The 22,098-nt window shown below is 39.9% G+C and overlaps 3 protein-coding genes across 5 annotated transcripts in view; 1 reads left to right on the top strand and 2 right to left on the bottom strand.

The window, feature by feature from the left end:
• Nucleotides 1–6,335: 6,335 nt before the first annotated feature.
• Nucleotides 6,336–12,771, bottom strand: LOC148716841 (islet cell autoantigen 1-like). Its single transcript, XM_088744637.1, has 5 exons — nt 12,647–12,771; nt 12,089–12,194; nt 9,141–9,732; nt 7,126–7,239; nt 6,336–6,928 (listed from the first exon to the last, which is right to left on the bottom strand). Exons 1-5 carry the CDS (start codon nt 12,769–12,771, stop codon nt 6,336–6,338), a joined length of 1,530 nt encoding a protein of 509 aa, XP_088600763.1.
• LOC148716839 (uncharacterized) overlaps nt 9,607–22,098 on the bottom strand; it is a 36,609-nt gene continuing 24,117 nt past the window's right edge. The window contains exon 9 of one of the 3 annotated variants that reach the window (XM_088745347.1): nt 9,607–9,732. The gene's annotated coding sequence lies outside the window, so the exon portion shown is untranslated. Of the gene's footprint in view, nt 9,733–15,889; nt 16,175–20,733; nt 21,361–22,098 lie in introns of those variants that run through there. The other 2 variants (XM_088745349.1, XM_088745348.1) reach the window with 2 other exon arrangements.
• LOC148716840 (uncharacterized) overlaps nt 19,368–22,098 on the top strand; it is a 5,278-nt gene continuing 2,547 nt past the window's right edge. Inside the window, exons 1-6 of the mRNA XM_088745344.1 lie at nt 19,368–19,799; nt 19,880–19,922; nt 20,586–20,663; nt 21,208–21,285; nt 21,711–21,780; nt 21,990–22,098. The exon at nt 21,990–22,098 is cut by the window's right edge and continues 318 nt beyond it. Of these exons, the coding sequence (XP_088601470.1) occupies nt 19,760–19,799; nt 19,880–19,922; nt 20,586–20,663; nt 21,208–21,285; nt 21,711–21,780; nt 21,990–22,098 (418 nt within the window). The 5' untranslated portion in view covers nt 19,368–19,759. The remainder of the gene's footprint in view (nt 19,800–19,879; nt 19,923–20,585; nt 20,664–21,207; nt 21,286–21,710; nt 21,781–21,989) is intronic.

Raw genomic sequence — 22,098 nt, 5'->3', positions numbered from 1 at the left:
TAAGCCAAGAAAATATTTCTTAAATTATTTGACACCTTTAACACCTTTTTCTTTGAGGTGACCTCAAGGGCTGAAAACTTTTACTTTTCATCTTCCGCACCGAATTTATATATAATCAGTTGACTCAAGTAAATAACACTTAGTTTTCTGGGGGCGGTAATTGTATATGCCCCTTCTTTCTCAAATCCTCTGTTTTTTACTTTGTTATTTATGTAACAAACTTCAAGGACTGTTTTCGTTCTAGTTATCTTTTTAACTGCAATTCTAATTTACACAACACTTTCTTTCTAATTTTTATATTATCAATATTGTTTCTTTTTTGGCCGATCTTAACCGCAAAAGTATGAAATTTTAGGCAGTAATCTCGTGTGTGGGAAATTAACGTCTCCTACCCCTAACCCTGCAGGAAACGGGACCTCCATTTATTCCTCCTTATCCGAGAAGACTAGAATATCTAACCACTTCTTGATGTTATAGAAAGGTAGCAAATTCTTCTCAATTATGTTAAGACGGCTCGAACCCTCGACCTCCCGCACAACAGTCCAGCGCACTATCCATTGGGCTAACTGGGCGGCGGTTCAAAACGAAATAGAGCCACCATTGCTAGCTTGTGAGCTCGAATTCCTCTGTTGTAAGACTTCCCCTTCATAGCGGCGTCATTTTTTTATTTAGATATAATATTTTGTTTGCCTCCAAGGGACTAGCCTCATTTGCGTGCTAGATCTAAACTGATAAAAAATGATATACAGTGAACCGTTTTAATTCCCAAAGGTTTTGCTAGGACGATAGCAAGAGCAAAAGAAAGTTAATTTAACAAAGAAGGGATTCATATTTCGTTTTTGCGAGGTTGTTCTTCAAAACAACGGCGAACGCTCGTTTGTTTCTAACAGTCGCACATTTATTACTGGTCACGTTTAAAATCACGTGAGTAATCATGTGACATACTTTACCACTTACAAATAAAGCAGATGTATATACGAAGTGTAGATTAAGGGGTTGAAATCGTTGATTTTTACGAATAAATAGCGATGTAAACTGCGTTCGAGTGTGTAGCCTCGTTTCCATGCTGATCTGTGAGCTGGGCAAGAAAACATCCCCTTAACTCGAAACGTATACTCCAATTCAACTTTATGGACTACCTGGCTTTCATCAGGAGGTCTTTCTCTACAAGAATCAGGTGTCAAATATTTTCTGTGGCGATGGTTGAACGAAACTCCCATTTTTTGGTTTCTGCTCCCTGACTATTGAGAGAGTTGAGGTAGTCCCCGTGGTAGAAAGCGTAATAAGAAATCAAAACAAGAAATAAAGAAGTATCCACTGAGTGTAAGATAAAGCATCTAACACACAGGGGTGTGGTTTGGCGGTTTAGGCTGTAAAAAGATCGGTTTTCGGTCTTTGTGGCAAAAAAACTTCGGTTTTTCCGTTTTGGTGTTCTTGCGGTTTGAGAATTTCCGGTTTTTTGTCAGTGATACTACTGAACGGGTTTTCAGATTTGGTTTTGTTTTGTTTTGTGTTTTTTTGTGCGGCTTCTGCCTCCTATGGTTGAGTTTCAGGTGACGTCACAAGTTTTGCTGAAGTTAGTGTCCGCCATGTTGGTGTCCCTCGGGTGTCAAGTTTATGAATAATTAGTCGATTTCTATAGTGAAGCCCTCTCTCTTATCGCCGTATTATTTCGCCAACGACATGAACATCCAGAAAGAAAAAAGCGATAAAAGTATCTGGCATTCATCTTAAGGTATCCCAGTGCTCTCTGAGTATGCCGAAAGCTTAGAGAGTTGGAAGGAAAGATGTTTGCAAAAGATCTCGGTCATTGGGGTTGACCCTGCAAGCATACCAGCCGAGAAGTTCAGTCCAAAATGCTTGCCTCCTGTGGAAGCGTCGGACTTGCTGAGTTACCTCGTTCTTGAGACCAGCTTCTACACCAAGAAGCAGTTCAAGGCGTTTAAGAGTCTAGAGGCGTTTAATCAAATGGTGTCGGGATTTGTAACCTCAGTTGTAGGCAAAGTAATCGCCGGCAAGTATGCCGTGAGAGCACTAGTTTGGCATTCACAGCATATGAATGATCCTTTAGTGAACATTTGGGTCATTTCCGAAAACGATGGGACTATTTTGTCAGCCCATTGCTTGGGATGCAAAGCTGGACTGGCTGAGTCATGCTCACATATCGCGAGTGTTTTATTTATGTTAGAGGCAACTACTAGAATTCATGGCAAGCTCGCTGGGTGTCACGAAAACTCAGGTCCCTCGAAGTGTTCTCCAAGCTTCCGAAGTGCTCCATAATTCGATAGTGCATAGCATAAAGCATGAACCAATTTTTTTTATAATATAACCGGTGGAATAATGCAACAAATCCGACGCGAAAGACGGACAACAATATCAAGAGTGATTCTTCAGTGAAGCGAATCGTGACGGCGCTGATGCCTAGTCTTCTTTCGCGTTGTTTTTCTCTTTCTACCTCATTTAAGAACTCTAGCCCAAGGGTCGCAAAATTGTCTTCGTTTTGGGACTAGTGGGCCGAGTCTCTGTTTGTATCCATTATTATCGCGAAATATTTAAGAATTTTAACAGAGCGACAGATCTGTGCGACGAAGTACAAAAAGGTAAACAAACGTCCCTTTCGGCTCGTCAAAATCACCCCACATTTTAATACTTTGGTGTTGGAGCGAGCGCATTTGATCCCGTTAACTGTGAATGAAAAGTTCAAAATTAACGGGAAAAATGGAGGAAATCTAAGCTAAATTAAGTCTTGTGTCACTCTAAAATGTTTTAATACTCAACCATCGGACGATTTTGCGAAACGTGCAACTTGCGGCCTTGCTTTTGCTGCTTCAGTTGGATCAAGACCCAAAAGGTCAAAATACACGCGGGATTACCAGGAGTGATCATGAGTCGAGTTTATCTCTTGAATTTTCGAGGAGTCTGAGTTTTCGGGGTCTGAGGTCTGAGTTTTCGGGGTGTGAGTTTTCGTGACACACCCCAAGCTTACTTGCACTCAGGTAAAATGCTCATGGATTTTGCCGACATAGGTCAATGAAGTGCCGTATGCGAGGGCTAAAGACATCGATTTCTCATCGGCTAAGAAGCTCAAAGAAAAGCTCGACCAAAAAATCGAGGATCTACAACAGCCGCAAGCCTCGAACCATACAACAACTTCTAGTTCCTCCTGTTCTTCCCCTTGATTTGTGATGATCTTGGGTATAGCGCATTAGATCGTATATATAATGAATTTTGCGCTATAGAAATAATAAAATTATTAAATTATTATACGAAAAAATCTTTAGTCTTTATGCTTTCCACTTTTGCTCGAACAGCCAACAATAATGCATAAAACCATCCCTTCTTTCTCACATGAATTCTTCGTTAGATACGGTTTGTTTACGCTCGAGGGACACCAAGATGGCGGATAGTAACCGTTGCTAAGGTATTGGTCACGTGGGTGAAACCCAAGGATATATGCCCCCTCCTACAGTAGAAGGCCGGATTTGCTGGTTAGAGACTGGTAAAATAATACCTCGGAAATTGCCAGAATTGTGCATTTAGAAATGGCTTGAAAGCTTTTTATCACGATAACAGGAAAATAATTAACTTAATCAAAATAACATTTTTTACCAACGGATGGATTTAACGCCTAAGGTATTAGTTTACACATCGTTTCAAAGTAACAATTAATTTTCATGTGAAACCAATCGTTCAGCTTACAGAAATTGTTTGTGGAGGTGAACAGGAACTCTCTTGCGGTTGCAAATGTTTTAAAAGGGTCGATGTCAGTATCTGAGGGACTGCGCACCCACCCTTCCCCCAACCCAACAACAATCAACTGTAAATAAGTTAGGGTTAATGTTGAGTTAGGGGAGGGGTGGGTGCGCAGTTTTAGGATGCTAACATATATCGAGAGTTCCTCTATTTCAGTATTATAAAAACAAAATAAGGATTAAGGGAAAAACAAAGCTATAGGTTGGGTATTTTGTTATTTTTTCTTCCTCACTACCTGAACAGCGGTGGGTAGTCGAGCCAACTCCATTACCACCCATTTTATGTAATCACTTTTTGTTATTTCTCTTATTCCGTGATCTTTTTCTCTCGAAATTTTACAATGCTGGGAAGTATTCAGTTGTTTAATCGCAGTTAAATATTTCTTCTTAGTATTTTGTTATGCTTTGAAATTCAAATCCAGGGGTTATTCGGATTTAACCCTCACAGGGAGTTTCCAAATTTTTAATTGTTTTGTCTGTGTCGATTTACCAGATAACCTTGTGAGAGTCTCGTGCTCAAGAGCTGTCAAGGTCAGACATGTGGTTTACGCCCTAAAGTGGTTTATCCTTCCCATTGTCAGGGCTTCAATTAGGAATAACTTGGGAGTGGTTTATACTGTTGTCTATTTGCCTTGCACTCTGACATTAACTTACTTGGCTGAGTCAAGAATAAACCCTTTACAGTCCAACATCAGTATGCATATTCTCCATACTGGTATCAATACATTTCCAAGGTGCTGACAAGGCGAATAAAGAAACGAAAGGGCATGTCCGATAAAAGTTACCTTTTTCACGGGAAGTGTGACATCGTTCCAACAGCTCTTCCCAACAAAATTTATGTGCGGTTTGATAAAATGTACTTTGATTACAAAACGCCTCATCATCCAAGCCATTGTGTAATCTCCTCACACGATACAACCTTTCTTGAGGTGGTGGGTTTTCCCATACAGTTTCATTTTTTCTCAGTTTAGTTTAGTTTAGTACATGTACAGTGAAGTTCTATTTTTTAAGTTAGTTACCAGATCTCTTCCTTTTGAGACATACACATCATGTGTTAGGTCTCTTGACGGCCATCTTGTTCGCTTAATTAAACGATGGATGCGACTCTCGGGGGGTACTCGATATATTCCTGGGTGGGGAGGTGCGGGGAGACCTCTTATACCCTGACCCTGTTTAAGACAAATATAGCTGATTTTCCTACCCTGTTTAAGACAGAATTCCGATTTTTGATACCCTGTTTAAGACATTTAACGTGCCTGGTATCAATGCCAAAATCAACGCAATTCAATATTAATTAAAATTAGAGCCTGTAAAAATTTTGCTGTTTATCTTCCAAGAAAAGATATCCTGTTTAAGACAAAAATTGATAAATCGACACCCTGATTAAGACAAAAAATGATAAATTCGATACCCTGTTTAAGACAAAAATCTCGAAAAGCATACCCTGGCTGGCCGCACGTCCCCATTAAGCCCTTATAAGGGAGTGCCCCCCCGGGATGCGACTACAAGGCAAACGGTACGAGGGGAATTGAGACGTTCTAATTCAACTGCATATAGGAAGAAGTTACATGTTAATCACTTCTGGGAGTTAGAGGGTTAACTTGATGTTTAGTCACCAAATGGCTTGACAAAACTTATTGACACTTTCGAGTAAAACATGACTTTATTTTCAATAATGTCACAAGGCATGGAACCTTAGTCTAAAACCTCGCATAACTTTACTCCTACGGTAATTTCATAGCCCTACTCTCCAAAACGTTGTATGGTGTAAACAATCAGAAAAACAAGCGCTATTATACTGAATTCCCTGAAGCATACACCTACACTGATGATACAGGCAATAACAGATGCGGGGGCTATGCAATGGTTACAACTTGTTCCTGTTATTCAGAAAGGAGAAAAAAATACTGGAGCCCATCATTTGTTCCCTAATGTCTCTCATACACAAAGAATGTAACTGTGACTGTAATATATACATTCAATGAACAATTAGAAAACTTAAATATACAATATTGTAACTGTGACCCTTAAGTTAACAATAACTTAAGAATAGAGGCTTAAGTTCTACTTCTTTTTCACCTAATGTTCCTGTTGGAGAATTCTAGCAGGCCAGTCATCAAGACCAAAAACAACTTTAGCAGTGGTCTATAATATGAAGCAGTTCATTTTAAAAGAAATGACCTTCTCTTAGGCAGACAATGATTTTGTGAAGAAACTGGGGAAATGTGTGAAAAATATTGGCCAATTCAAACAAAGAATTGCAATTTTTAAATGTTCAAAATACTAGTCTTAATAGAACAACCAAGAATCTGTCATTTGATGATTGAAAGTGTGATATACACATCCACTTTGCTTCCTGCTTGCAAAATATTTGTACATATTCATTTTAAAACCATCCATTAAGATGAATTGATCATTCTAATTTTCTTTACTCGTGGACAGTACATGCAACCAAAAAACTATCCCTACCCTAATTGATTTCAAAACCCCATTCCGTCAATGACCAAGGTTTTTATGTTCAAAGAAGACTTTGTGTCAGCCATTATACAATCCCCTATAAATAAATTCTGAGATTTCAATAACTCAACATTGTCTGTCTTCTTCACTCTTTTTGTTTTGTTTATCAATGGCATCAGGATTGGCAAGAGGATCCAGGTCAGAGAACAAACTGAACCAAGCAGACATGTCCTGACCTTTTTTCCCCTCTCCTTTCCCTTTTTCGCCTACTTTCCCTGGTAATAATGAAGCCTGTTTTGCCTTTGAACCTGGACGACTCTCTTGATGCTTGCCTGTCTGCATTGGAGCCGACATCTTCAAAGCCGCACCTATTGCTTGCTGGGGAGGAGCACCCCTTGGTACCTCACTAAATGGGTCAAACCTGGCCATGCTGTTGAGGAGGTCAGAGGGCATCATAAAATTGGAACCACCTTGGGACCATGATTGATTAGGTTCTTGAGATGACGGCTGAGCAGGCCCAACAGGTTCATCCCCAAACATATCCTTCCATGTTTTGCTGAAGCTGTTCTCGTTCTCCACACCTTGCATTGAGGAACCATTGGAGCCAAGAATTTCATTTAAGATGTCAATATCTGACTTGTTTCCTTGTGCTCGATCCTCCTTGGTGGGGGAACCAAACAGAAGATCGTCAGCTGTCATTGATGGTGCATTTTCACCTCCTAGACCCACAAGAAAAATAAATATATCACAACACTCATATTCAGAAAAGATATGGTTCATGGAGTATTTGTTTTACAATCAAGAGCTTCTTGATTGAGGATCATTTTCGGGGGGGGGGGAATATTGTATGTAGAAACTACATGTAGAAGCTAGTCACTCCTAGAGGAAACCGGATTAACACTTAACAATCCCATACCAGGTGTAGGAATTTGCTTTGCCTCTTCATAGCTGGGTGGCATGGTTGAGCCATGAGCCTTGAGTCCATTTCTACTTGGATGATCCTCAAACGATGAGAGAAGGTCACCAGTCCCTAACAAACAATACAAGAGAGATGTTTGAGAGTAGTTACAATTGACTCTATTCATAGCTAGGAATCTGATTATCAAATTCTAAAAAAGAAATAACAGCAGCAGGACAAGAATAATTATAAATTACTGGTGCTGCAACATGTATCTCTTGTTGGTAAATGTGCTACAACTGATCAGTATTGGAGATCTTATTTTATTGTATAGCCTGTTTGGTTAAAAAATTTGTTTGGATTGAAATCTTCCCCTTTGTTTGAACCCAGAGATTTGTGACCCCTTGGTCATAAATCAGGCAGAAAAAAATCTTGGTCTGTAATTAAAGAACAGATCTCGAATTCAGTAAGAGGTATAATGTATGTAGGGGAAGAATACACTTCAATGCGGGTCTGCATCTGCAAGAATTGGTTCAGGCCATATAAATATTGCTGAGGAATTCTGGATAGTGGAAGGCTACAGAATTCTCAAATCTCTCATGGCCTATGGACATCCCAAAAATTATTGCTGTCATAATTCATGTTTTTTCCCCTTAACCCTTTCACTCCCTAGATTGCATTCAATCCTCCTCGTGGTTCTGCCATACAATCATTATGACAATGGTTTAAATAATTTGGCATTGGATCAACCAATAACCCCCTAATTCATATTTTTCTTTTATTACACGACTCGGGCAGTCAGAGGGCCAATAACTAAAATCAACCAATCAAAATGCTCTATTGCTGGTCAATATTCTCTAAGTATTGGACCGGGCACTGTCGCAAATGGTCCCGAATGATACCGCACTTGTATCCCTTTGAACTTCAGTCGTAGAATAAATCTCTTATTAACCAGCTTGCTCTGGACCGTACTGGAAGAATATCGGCCCTCGGTCTTTTTTGTACGGACCTCGCTATGCTTGGTCTGTACCGTCAAGACCTCGGGCCAATATTCTCCCAGTATGGCCCTCGCGCTTGGCTAATAAGATATATTTAATCTCATCACTTGTCTGCTTGATATTGTAATGATATTGTCAGGAGAAACTCTGTCTTGATCACTCGTAGGAGTTAGGGTTAACAGTAAACTCCCCAGTGACATCACATCATAAGTTCGCAATTTGAGCCAATGGTCAGCTTAATGTGCTTTGCTCTTGGGCAAGACTCTTTACCACTGCTGTAAAAACAGTACATGTATTCTCACAGAGCGAACAAGCAACCAGGCCCTGGTTATTCCAAGAGTGGATAACACTATATCTACTGGATAAATTGCCTTCCAGTGGATAATTAACAATTACTCCATGAGTGCGTGCTGGATATGAGATGATAGATAGCCAACCCGGTGCTACGTGCCCAGTTGGCTATAATCATCTCATATCCAACTAGCGCGAGTGGAATAATTGTTTTATCAAAAAATACAACACCCCCAAGACATTAGACAAATCTTCTCGACTTTATTTTGTAAGAAGAAACCGGATGTTATAATGTACAGATATTAAATTATGGTATATTGGCTCATATACCATAATGGCTAAGCCAATAAAAAGTCTTGAATTACATTATCCAATGATCCAGTTTTTAATAATGTAGCATGTTTTGTAAAAACTTAAATGCTGGATAGTAGTTTATCCAGTGGATTGTGCTATCCTGAACCTTTGAACAACCCAGGCCAGGCTCCGGTTGTTCAAAGGGCGGATAACGCTATCCAACGGATAAATCTCCATCCAGCGGATAAGTGTTACCAGAACGTACTGCGCTATCCACTGGATAGAGATTTATCCAGTGTATAGCATTATCCATCCTTCGAACAACCCAGGCCAGGAGTTTAAATGGATACTTTTAAATTATCAAGGAACAAATTGTGTTTCACTTGAAACCCCCTTGGTGTCTCACATACACTGTTAAGTTCTATGTAACAGTACAGTAACTGTTCTAACCTGAATTGTGTTTTGATGGCATCAAAGCATCATCACCCAGCAAATCAATGAAGGGCGTTTCATCTCTTTCACCCACATTACCATTGGAGACTTCATCATCTCCCAATAAATCTGTTTCTAAAAGTGCCTCGTCATCATTATCATCATCAGCCTTTTTATTCTCATCCTCGGGCGACTTTTTCTCTTCTAATGGTGAATGATCCAGAGAAATTAACTGATCATCGTCATCTTCTTTTGAAGCTTCTTTCTTTTCTCCGCTGTTGACTGATTCTTGTTTTTCATTGTCGGGTTCTCTGCTGGGTTTCGTTTCTTTTCCTTCTTCTCCTTTCTCCTTGTCGTCAGATTCCAGAGTCAGAGGATTAAGGCTCTTCAACATTTGAAACTGATATGCGGGTAATCCCTTAAACTGTTCCGATACTTGTACCATAGTTCGAGAAGTGTTTTCCCAAAACTTGAGCAAAGCCTGCTGGTATGCAGCAAGTGTACTTGAAAGTAAGTTGCATCTACTAGCAGACAGCAGGTCTATCTTTTGCATAACATCTACTTTCAGCTTTTCAAATTTCTTTTTACCCTTCCTGACTTTGGCTTGAACCTGGAAGAAAAAATACTTTCAAAATTTAATTTCTGGCTGCAATAAGTGAGAATCAGCCTACCTTTTGAAGTCTATTTCTTCCTTGACATAGCAAAATGGCAACTTCTGGTTGGATGGGCAAAGAAATTACACTGCACACATTTTCAAGTAATTGCAGATAATTATTAATACTGTGTTTAGCACCTAACCTTGAATAAGCAACCATTCAGTAGGTAAGAAAAGTTAACCCTTTAATTCACTAGGTGTACTTGTTAATTCTCTCCTCTAGCTTCTACACATTTCCTTGTCAATTAGTTATGGGAATTTAGTGTCAGATCAGGATGACAACTTCTACCAGATAAGCTTGAGTATTCTTGTTACCTGTTTGCTGCATAGCGTATATGTACTTTAAGGAGACGTTATATGTTAATCACTTCAGGGAGTGAAAGGCAGGGATTTCATTAATGTTTTCAGCAGGAGGGCAACTGGTTTTCAGAGAGAGGGGGGGGGTTGGCAAAACTTTTTGAATTGAACTTCTTTATAAAATAACCTTTCCTCCAGGTCATCAAATCAGCAGGGCAAAACTGTCCTCACTGCTGGTCAATTTGCCTGGTGCCCAGCCCTTACTGAAACCCATGTAAAGGATTAACACATGCGTCAAAACTTTCCGTTTTTGAAAACACGCTTTTCTAGCGAGATTCGACAAAGTTAGGCCCTGTACTGAACCAGCGTGCACATATGAGAGTGATTGCTACCGAATGAAGCTTCCTCATGTACACTGAATTCAATTGACCATGCTAGGATCTGGCTAGGCAAAGTAGATCCTGAATCACTCCTTTTCGTGTGACGGGAAACTGATAGTGGGAGGTCTTAACGAGCTGAATAGTACTGAAGTGGGGTCATAACGTAATCAATAATTCACGAGGGTGTTTCATGACGAAGTCCACCCCCGTTTATTTGAAAAACGAAAAAAACAAAACAAAACAAAGAAACAAACAAACAAATTAGGAAGTTGAGAAATGGCATCAGCTTTCAAAACCGAATGGCTTAGGGAGTTATTTTAATTTATCAGCAGTCGCATTCGCTTTTAAACTGGCAGGAGATCAGGGAAGTCGAACCTATTTTTATTTTCAGCCTTTTAAGCCCACACTTTTCATTTTTCCACGGAATTGATCTGGTCCAAGTTCAAGAGTCCTGAAGGAGTGCGTGGAATAATTCCCCAGGATGTACCTCCAGGGAGGGTTTAATTCGATTGAACTCTTAATCGCGTAACTACGCAGATAAGAATCATAGGCTTAAATAAAACGTTCGATAATAGGCACTGGTTAAAATTCTTAACAAAACAGCCTTGCAAATTTTTAGTCATTCATCTTTAAGGAATAGCGGGAAATGATGACGTCGAATTCTGCTGTGCGTACACAGTCCGTACACTTTTCAATAGGGTAAAAATAATGAATTTGACTATTTCGACAAGACAATTATTCAAACTCGCGTGATTTTGCATAAAGCTATAAAATGAAAGTAAAATCTGACTAGACACCACCTCGAGGGGTGAGATCCAATCATGCAAATCTAATTTGGAAACTAGTGTGACGGCGACAAATAAGGGGAAAAACGATACCCAAAGCCTTTCTTTATTCCTGACCGCCGATTCTTCTGCCGCTATACCATTGCGCTTCCATAAAAAAGCCATTGAGCTTCCCCTGAACAAAGGAACGCCTGAAAGCAGGCTGAAATCACCTGAGGGCTTCACCTTTTCCTCACATTATGGGAGAAAATTGTCGAATACGTGGTCCCTTCAAATCGTCAAAACAGGATCTGTTTAAAAATATGATTAAAAATAATTTTGTCGTGGATTTTTTTGTTCCCGAGAAGTCGAAAATTTTTAAGTACCGTAAATGTGTATGGGCCAACCCTTTGCTAGTTAGTAGTAACTTGAAATGACCACAATGTTGCCAAACGCGGGATGGCGCCCCGCAAGAACACGACATGAAAGCAAACACGCTGTCGTGCGATTGATGGCTTTCCCATGATGGGTCATAGAAGTTGTTTTTAATAGACACCCAGCTGAGTTTTACAGCGAAAGTATAACAAATACGTGAGACAGGAGTTAAATGCAAACCGTCTATGCGTAGGCATTGGTCAGCGGGCGTATATTGATCTATGAATTCTGGTAACAAACAGTGAGGAGAGCTTCACTTAGACACCTTGAAACATCGTAACAGTTGTCGGTGATCAAAATACTGTCAAGAAAGTGGTAGAGAAGTTAAACGTGTTCGAAATTCAAATGCAAATTTATGTATTATTCGCCTTTTTACCTAATATACGGACAATTTATCGATAATTCAATGTATGGCGAGGTGACCCTAGAAAATACCAGGCTTATAGTTGAAGCCACCTCAAATATAAATCGATAGTTGTCAATCGAAAACTCTAATAGGAAGCGCAATCCCTCGCAATCCTCGGGTGAAATTTGACTATTTCTAGGAAAACAATAGAAAAATAGGTGCATAAGAAAATACTCCAGCAAGTAATAACTAACGTTGTAATGTTCCGACGTTTCGGCGACCTCCCGACGCTATCATCGGGGAATCAATAACAAGAGCGCGTTCAAGAGTATTAACTCTTAAAACAGTTGAGTTTGACTGAGACAGCGGCGGGCGAAAAAACGATCACGAGGGCGAAAAATGGCGGAGGTTAAGCTGCATAGTCAGCATCCGCAATCGCCATTTATCGCCCACCAACTCTTTCCGGCGCTAGTCGTCAGAGTGGGCCGTAAGCTGTACGCAGCTTGGCGATTTTTTCGTATTCAATTAAGATTCTTTGGTGATGAATTAAGGGAGAAAAATAAAAAACACTTAGCCATTATCCAAAAATACCACACGCTCTCACGCTCGAGCAATATGGCTCGAGCAATATGGCTCGAGCAATATACCTCACGCTCGAGCAATATGGCCTAGCGGTTGTTATGAATGTGACGCCCACTTCCGTTGAGTTGAGATGGGAGTTCCTGTCACTGCACACTTTTTCACAGTTTTCACATAAGAGGAGAACATCCATACTTGCCTTTACTTTTCCACGAGCTTTTGGCAAAATACGGTCAGGAGCATAACAAAGTACGAAGAAAACAGGTAGAGATTCGCCTCAGCTTGCCAATTTCCAGAAACAGGATAAATTAGAAGTTTCAGGGTCGGTTATTTAAACGAGGTCTAACCTACCCTGTTGGCAGAGGCGTTTATTTGTTAACTTCCCCTACGGTTCACGTAAAAATAAAGTCCTCTGCGCTCGGCCTGTTAAATCTTCTTCGAGCATGCGCCTGGGAATTATCCAAGTTTGTGGATAATCTGATTTGCAAAACCGGTCAGAACCTGTTTTAAACACGTTTTTATGCGCACGCATCCTATTTAGCTATATAGTTGGCCGAGTACTACCGAGAACTAATTTGTTTCTAAGCAACAGGCCGCGCATGCTCGAAGAAGATTTAACAGGCCGAGCGCAGAGGACTTTATTTTTACGTGGACCGCAGGGGAAGTTAACAAATAAACGCCTCTGCCAGCAGGGTAGGTCTAACCCAAACCGCGGTTTGACGATGGCAATGGGCCTCAGGTATTCTCGATAAGAGGGTTGATGTGACAAAATAAATGTCCTTCCACCTGTTAGTTCTCGGCCCTCTTGACACTGTTCACAAATATAAACTTTCAGATGAAAGGTTCGCCTAAATTGAGGACAGTTTAGAACGCGGTTTTGTAAGACAACTGCTAAACTTTGATAAAATAACCAGCCCTCATTTCTCCAACAGTAGCATGTATGTTCGAAAATTCTGAGAGATAACTTGTATTGAAGAAAAAAAAATTGAACATTTGATGTGGTTTTTAGTTTGACGAAAACAAGTTTTCGAAGTTTTACCGTAAGGTGATCATTATTGCGAAAATTTGTCTCTGGGGCAAGTTTACTAGAATTACCGTGTGGTGTAAATTTGTCCAAATCCATAATTTTAGCGCAATAATACAGATAACTTTTCTTTAGAAACTATCAGCCTTTAATACAGATGACTGCTTTCACATCCAGGGGCTGATTGTTCAAAGGCTGGATAATGCTATCCACTGGATAGCGTCGTATGTCTTGTAAACACGTATCCGCTGGATAAAGATGTATTCGGTCGATAGCGCTTTCAACCTCTGAACAACCGAAATCAAGTATTTAGACTTATTTCTATCCCATCTTCCAAAATATTTTTAAAAGTTGTAATGTAAGTGTCGGCTATTTTCTTTCTCCCAAAACAGAGCATCGATTCCATTGATTTCTAGTTCTCGAAACACAGATAACTTGAAGATTCCGTTTAATCGAAGTGAGTTTTCAAACCTCTTGGGTCATTATTTTCAGTTTCAATTTTATCCTCTGTGATTTACAGTCGACTCCCGAGACTCGAACCTTCAAGGGAAACTGAAAAAGGTTCGAGTTATCAGGAGTTCGAGTTATCGGGATTTGAGAAAAAATGACCGGAAATAAGAGAAAAAAAGATGTTAAATGTTTTTCTTTATAGCCAGTGTACATTTTACAGTCAAACTAAGTGAAGCGTACCCCTCAAGATTACATCAATGAATTGATCATTAGGATATTGAACCCGCCAGTTGTTTCAAGAATGCAATAATGAATTGATTATTTGATTATTGAACCCGCTAGCCGTTTCACGAATGCAATAATGGACCGATTATTTGAATATTGAACCCGATAGCCGTATCCGTTTTGAAAAGGCGCGGATCATTGTTGAAATCAGAAGTCCATTTCTGATTAGACCAATAAGATTGTTCTATTCGACGAGGAATCCTGAAAATGAACAAACTGCACTGTAAAAACACTGCGAAAACAGTCGATCGCAAATATTTACGAAATAAAAGTCTTGCGATGGCTTCGCCCGTAAACTATTTTCTTCGACCATGAATGCACACAAGAATTTCTACAAGTTCGTCAAGATGTAAATAGGCGAAAAAAGCTGTCGATAACATTCCATTTACAACATTTAATTTACAAGAAGTTCTACACAACACTCGAACTCACCTTTCACGCCATCGTCTGACGCCATGAAATGGTTCCGTTTCATCATCACGTGTTCGCATAATCCCATCAGAAATGGACTTCTGATTTGAACAATGATTCGCGCCTTTTCAAAACGGACACGGCTATCGGGTTCAATATTCAAATAATCAATCCATTATTGCATTCGTGAAACGGCTAGCAGGTTCAAAAATCAATTCATTATTGTATTCTTGAAACGACTGGCGGGTTCAATATCCAAATGATCAATTCATTAATGTAATCTTGAGGGGTAGGCCTCACTTAGTTTGACTGTAATCAAATTTGATTACAGTATAGAGAAGCCGAGTGAAAAAAAAAAGACAATACATCTCTAAATTACTGTATAAATCGGAACGTAACGTAATGTGAAAAATATAACAAAGGAATGCAGCGGGGAGAGGTCCAGTAACTGCGAACCGTACAGGTTTTTTTTTTGAAGAGACCAATGTCGGGTTACTGGTACTGATAACCTCATGCGATTTAAAAAGGAGTTAGGAAGCAACACTTTGTGAAAACCAGCGGAACTTGAACTGAACTGACACGTCTTGTCACGGTAATGTGAAAGAAAAGAAACAGTTCACACGGCTGCTTCAAAATAAATTTAAGGTTTTGGACAACAGTGTTTTGACTTGGCACGTATCGACAGACGTGGTTCGAGTTATCGAGGGTAAAATTATATAGAAAATGACCTCAAGGGAAACGAAAATTGGTTCGAGTTAGCGGGAGTTTCGAGTTATCGAGGGTTCGAGTTACCGAGGGTTCGAGTTACCGAGGGTTCGAGTTACCGAGGGTAAAATTACAGTGAATGTATGACGGAAATCCATGGGAAATCGATTTTGGTTCGAGTTAGCGCGAGGTTCGAGTTAGCGCGAGGTTCGAGTTAGCGCGAGGTTTGAGTTATCGGGAGTCGACTGTAGAACTAAAGCACAGTGTGATATCGGTTTTCACGAGTCAGGTGATAGATTTTCCTTGAATCACATAATTGAATAAAAATAATAATAAAAAAAGAAACACCATCAAAATTGTTTGTTTTTATCCCGAGTTCGCGCTCAGATGCGAAACATTTATTATCACTAGCTTTGTTTTCAACTCGCAATTTCACTCTCGTTAAAAATACCCCGCTTCGTTAACCAATCGAATGCGAGAATTTATTCAATTACGCGATTCTAATCGTAATTTTACAACTTGATTAATCGATCTGCAGAAGTCGATGAACGGTTTCGAACTGAATACAGATTGCGACAAAGAGTTCAGAAAAAAGATACTGTACATTACCATAATCAAAGCAATCAAAAGTTAATCTCCGGCAGATTTAACAGTTCTCCGCCCAGGTTCGTGATAAGGTTGGCGCCTTAGCCTCTTCGGAGGACTTCCGCTGACACTAAAACTGGTTGAAATACAACATTTTTGCGGCTAAAATCATTAGTGGAATCAATGTCAGTCATACTGAAAGAAACTCTTTGGTTAAACGGCAACAGCGAGTTTTTTTAACAAAAAAAAAAAAAACCAAAACCGGAAATCTGTCTGTGTTTGCGAGCTCCAAATTCATACAATTTTTACCGTTATGATACGGATACAGTTGAACCCCGGTAACTCAAATTGCCAAAGGGAATTGAATTTACTTCGAGTTATCGGGGTTTGAAGTTATAGGGGTTTTGAGCAAAAAGACTAGAAACACTCGATCAAAGATATTTTGCAGTAGTTACTGGAAAGGCTGTGAACCGGGGTGACGGAGAAGGGATGCAAGCGCCATGCACATTGAATTTTGAAGGAAGAAGAAACAATATTACGGTTTTCAAGAATGAACTGGGCAAGATTGACAAGTAATAACAAAGAACAGATAGATTCCAGCTTGCGCGCCACTATTTCTACCTTTCCCTTGTTAATTATTTTTGCGCAAGAAAAATAACCGGAAGTCTGTTTGTGTTTTCCGGCTGCTCGTTCCAGAGGGTCTCAATGGGTTTAACCGTTGCCATAAAGCAGGAAATAAAATCCAGCCGTGGAGCGAAAAATTGAAAAATATCAACCGCTAGTCGTAAAAAAAATTACCATCATGATGATAACAATTTTTCCCATCTGCAATCGATCATTTTAAAAGTGTCAAAATCTCCGACTGTTATTTGTCTTGCCTTGTGGCCAAAGTGGAAAAACAGAGAATTTCTCTCTATCAACACAACAACACCTTGGAATTACGTCGTTGCTCGACTCTAATGGAAAAAGCGAGCGAGCGAATATGTTTTAGAACAAAACAATTAATCAAATTAACTTTTCAAGAGGGGGGCATTGGGGTTTGCGGTTTTGGCTTTTTTTTTAGATCGGGTTTGTGGTTTCTGTGCCAAAAGACGTCGGTTTTTCCGTTTTGTTGTTCGTTGCGTTCTGTGGATTTTCCGTTTTCAGCATTTGGTTTTCGGTTTTCGTCGAAACTTTTGACGGGTACTTAGATTTGGTATCTGATGTGCTTTTTCGATTTTTGATATTGGGCTTCCGGTTTCTCTTCGATTTGAGCAGCAGTTGTACGCCTCTGCTGAACTCGAATAGCCTCGACACCGATGTTGCTCCACTTGTAACCACAGTTTCAGATCGATTAGGATTTTGACAACTGAGATGTCGCATAGGCTAAAACCAGGACTGGACTCTGGACTGGACTGGACCCTGGACCCTGGACTCTGGACTATGGACTCTGGACTCTGGACTCTAATTTTACTTTTACTGTAATCAGTATGGACAAAATTACGAACAACTATGCGCATCACTATGCGATTAATTTAGTCAATTAATCGACCGGTTTCGTCTTCGAGTGAGACTTCATCAGGATAAACTACAAATTAAGTTTGGGTGTAAACAACAAAACGAGTTTGACTAATGGTCGTGGGTCGTGGGTCGTGGGTCGTGGGTACAAGTCGTGGGTCGTGGGTGTGGGTGTGGGTGTGGGTAAAAGTCGTGGGTGTGGTTAATGGTCGTGGGTCGTAGGTCGTGGGTCGTGGGTCGTGGGTACAAGTCGTGGGTCGTGGGTGTGGGTGTGGGTGTGGGTGTGGGTAAAAGTCGTGGGTGTGGTTAATACTTAATAATAAAAATAACCATTTAAAATATTAAATGTAATAATACATAAATTTTATACAACCCTGTCATTCATTAATTTAACTGTTCTTTCTTCTAGTTATTTTATTTTCTTTATTCAATTTACCCTACTTTACGTCTATTTTTATCTGTTATCTCACTGTCCATGAAATTAGTATCAGTTTCGCGACGCATTCCGAGATTTTGTTTGATAATAAAGGAAAGAGAGATAAATCTTGTAATTACACACTGTGTACACGTTTTTCGAGCTGTGCGGTCAGCGGTCAGCGGTCTGCGGTCTGCGTTTTGCGTTTTCGAGGTCTGTGTTAACGAGACACCTGAGCTGCTTTGTACCATTGTACCAAAAATGATTTCATATAGTAGAAGTACTATAACGTTAAAATTGCGACAGCGCTCGTGAATTCTATATTTGCGGCTAAAGTCAGGGGCCAAGGAACAGAAATTCCGAGATCTCGTCTGACAACATCAATGACAAAAGAACGATAGATAAATCTGGTAATTACACACTGTATACACAAAGAAAAACTGATTGTGCACAAGTCGACTGACTCAAAAGGCACACACATAACCTCTGCCAGACTGGTAACTCGACAGTGGAGGATCGTAAACGCGTTATCAGCTGTTGTCACACTACAGGGTTTTGTCTTAGGGAAACTCAAATTTGCAAGTGTGACCGATTTTTCCCTAAGTAAATTACCTCGGGAAAGTTTTATCGTCTGGGGCTTGAAAACCGAAAGAGAACAAAAGAATGTCCTGTGGATTTCCCTTGACAACGCCCTAAAAAGCAGAAAAAGGGAAAAATCAAATCCCAGAGTAGCCGACCAATGGACGCTCGTCGGCGATCGCGCTGGTGACAGATCCGGAATTATCGTGTTGTGAAACTAATTTAATGTAATTACAAGATTTATCTCTCTTCCCGTCGCGAAACTGAAACTAATTTCATTGACAGTGAGATAACAGATAAAAATAGACGTAAAGTAGGGTAAATTGAATAAACAAAATAAAATAACTAGAAGAAAGAACAGTTAAATTAATGAATGACAGGGTTGTATAAAATTTATGTATTATTATATTTAATATTTTAAATGGTTATTTTTATTATTAAGTATTAACCACACCCACGACTCTTACCCACACCCACACCCACACCCACGACCCACGACTTGTACCCACGACCCACGACCCACGACCATTAGTCAAACTCCAACAAAACACCCGCAAGTATTTTCGCACAGGATATGATAACATTCTCTGCTAGAAAGTGGTTTTTTAAGGTGTTTTTGGGGCTCACGTTTTTAACCTTAAATTCAAAACCTTGTAGAAAACTACTTTTTGCGAAATCGAAATGAGCTATGTGCTCACATAGATATTTCTATTAAGGAAATGAAAAGCAAACCTGTGCGACTTTGAAAGGACATTGCCATTTATACCATTTAACAATGTCACATTTCATTAAAAAAAAAACCGTGTAGACCGTATATATCTCGTATATAGTAACGAGTACCGAAACTCATCTTTTTTCCAACACCTCGAGCAGTTACGGTAACCGGAATTGTTTCATCGAGTTTTCACAAGCAATGACAAATTTATCAGTTTTTTAAGCTAGTAAAACCGCTGGTAAAACCGCATACATAGATTAACACTATGATTGTCAAACAAACCGATGTCACAGGAAATTAGTGGCCACGAATCATTGAAGAATGTGTAAAACAAAACTGGAACTTTGTCAAGTTAGCTAAAATTATCTTACCACTCCGGACTTACGTATCCGGGTCTGCATATCCGTTGCCGATAAAAGTCGTCTGTAGAACCAGCGCGTGCAGAGTTTCCTTCTAACGTAATTGAGAAGTTTTGCGAAACGTACGAGTTCCTTGAGAGTACAGCTGAGAGTAAAATGGAACGTAGAGGCTACACCAGTTTAGTCTGTGGAAGAGGTGAGTTCTTGAAGCCCTAACTTCTTCCTTGTGCATATTTTTACTTCTTACTTTCAAGTAACTGTTTCCTTCGTTTTCAGGGTCAGGGTCGGGATCTTCGGACACAGAACTAGAGCAGGTCAGGTATGTGCATTTTTACACTGGATCGAAAAACGTACAAAAAAAAAGGTAAGGCGGCAGATCTCGAAGAAATGTAGTTAGAATGCGAATTATACACGGAGTATTTCACTCAAAATACTTCTGAATTGTAAAATGCATTTCTGGTAAGGTGAATTTTTCTAGCTGCCACTTGGCCACTTGAATCCTACAATTATACTACGTTGTTGTTGATTAAACTCGTCTATTTTACGTTTTTTTGTATTATTTTCCCAATCAAGAGGGAAACTGGTAACGCCCCAAAAATTATTACAACGTGGCGGTTTCTATTCTCAAAGCTTGCCTGCGACCCCATCCGCCTTTTTCCTTTTTTTACGCGGTTTGGAAAGCAATCAAAATTAAAGATTCAAGCTGGTCTACTAATGAAGAAGACTTCATAACATGTGACGCACGCTCACATTTACCTACAGTTTAGTCTGTGCCTAATCCGAATTGTACGTTCATAAACAAGACAACGGGAAAGATCGTATTTACACTCAAGTCAGTGCCGTGAGCAGGCGAGGACCTTTCCACGTTCTGCGCCAAAAAAAAGAATTGCTGAAGGTACTGGTGGCATGAGTTTGCAAGTGCGTAACGTTCAAGCCCGCGTTCAACACTTACACTTTCCTTTGTCCTGCCTCCATCTTTCAGCTCTGATAGCACTGATGGTGTCATCTATTTAGGGGTCACTGGAATGTCTGCTAAAGCACTTCCTTTGAAGAGTCAAACGTGAGTTTTTTTATGTTTTCTTCTTTAACTGATGTTTTGTCATTTTCACCGAGCAATCATAGACCATGGCGTTAGAAAACAGATTATACACTGCAAAACAGTTGTTTTATTCTCAAAATCAATAAAGACCCCAGACCTTTCCTTTGACTGCTCGCATGTATCTAATACGCAAACATACTTACTGAATGGAACATGGCTGCTTCTATTATCCTAGCTGGCCTGAGACCACATCCGGCTTTTAGCATTTTCCACGCGGTTTGGGAAAGCAATCAAAATTAAAGATTGTGCATATGAAAAAGACTTCTTAACATGTGTCGCCGGTTAGTATTTAGCTACACAAAAGTCTGTGCCTAATCTGCATCGTACGTTCATAAACAAGACAATAGGAAACATCGTATCAATACCGCGAGCAGGCGACGACCTATCCACGTTTTCCGCCACAAAAAACTGGCTGGAGGTACTGGCGGCATGAGTTTGCAAGTGTATAACGTTCAAGCCCGCGTTCAAGAGTTACAGTTTCCTTTGTCTTGCCTTCATCTTTCAGCTCTGATAGCAGTGATGACGTCGTCTACTTAGGGGAGACTGGGGGGTCTGCCAAACCCTTTCCTTTGGAGAGTCGAACGTGAGTTTTTTATGTTTTCTTCTTTAATGACGTTTTGTCATTTTGACCGAGAAATCAAAGACCACGGCGTTTATCCTAAAAATCAATAAAGAAATCGGTAAAGTGTGGCGAAAGAGTCTTACGCCCGCAATGCGCGCGAGCCCACACGCCCGTCTCTTCCTAGTCTCTCTCGCCGTTTTCAGTCCGTTTTCATTCTCCTTCCAGACCTTTCCTTTGCCGCAAACATACTGAGTTATTTGCAGTCTGAATAGATTACTACATCCTGCTTAAATAAATCCAACATGTATCAGTCGCACATATTGTTTTCGAGCTTGATTGTATTTACCACGTTGAACAACACAGAATTTACGTGCATTGTAATGAGTGTTCCTTTTTAGCCTTTGCCCTTATATTGTCGTATATAACCAGAAGTATTTTTAATTTAGCTCTACAAGTTGCTCAGGTGAGGGCAATGGGAAAGATGGTGACGATTCATCGTCTGATGAAAGCTCTCAGGTATTCATAATTAAATTCTTGCAATTCTTATAAGCACGCACTAAATTTCCAAAACACCTCCCATCCTTCTGTAAAAATAAATAGTTAATAATTAGTACATTAGAGTTCTCTTGCCACAGTCCTGGCTCACTCAAAGCAATTTAGCTCACACGTAACAAAATCGATGTAGATGATCAATTTCATCTGATGAAACGAAAATTCCATTATAGGGTGAAAGTGAAATAGATGACTGCAGTCTACAGTATTGGAACGATAATCCGTTGCTACCAGTGTATGAAATGGGTCGACGAAGTGGCATAACCACAGAAGAAGCCGTTG

Source organism: Stylophora pistillata, chromosome 14 (assembly GCF_964205215.1).
Source record: "Stylophora pistillata chromosome 14, jaStyPist1.2, whole genome shotgun sequence".
Taxonomy (NCBI): Eukaryota; Metazoa; Cnidaria; class Anthozoa; order Scleractinia; family Pocilloporidae; genus Stylophora; species Stylophora pistillata.
The sequence above is the reverse complement of the archived record's forward strand: the minus strand, read 5'-3'. Positions and strand labels throughout refer to the sequence as shown.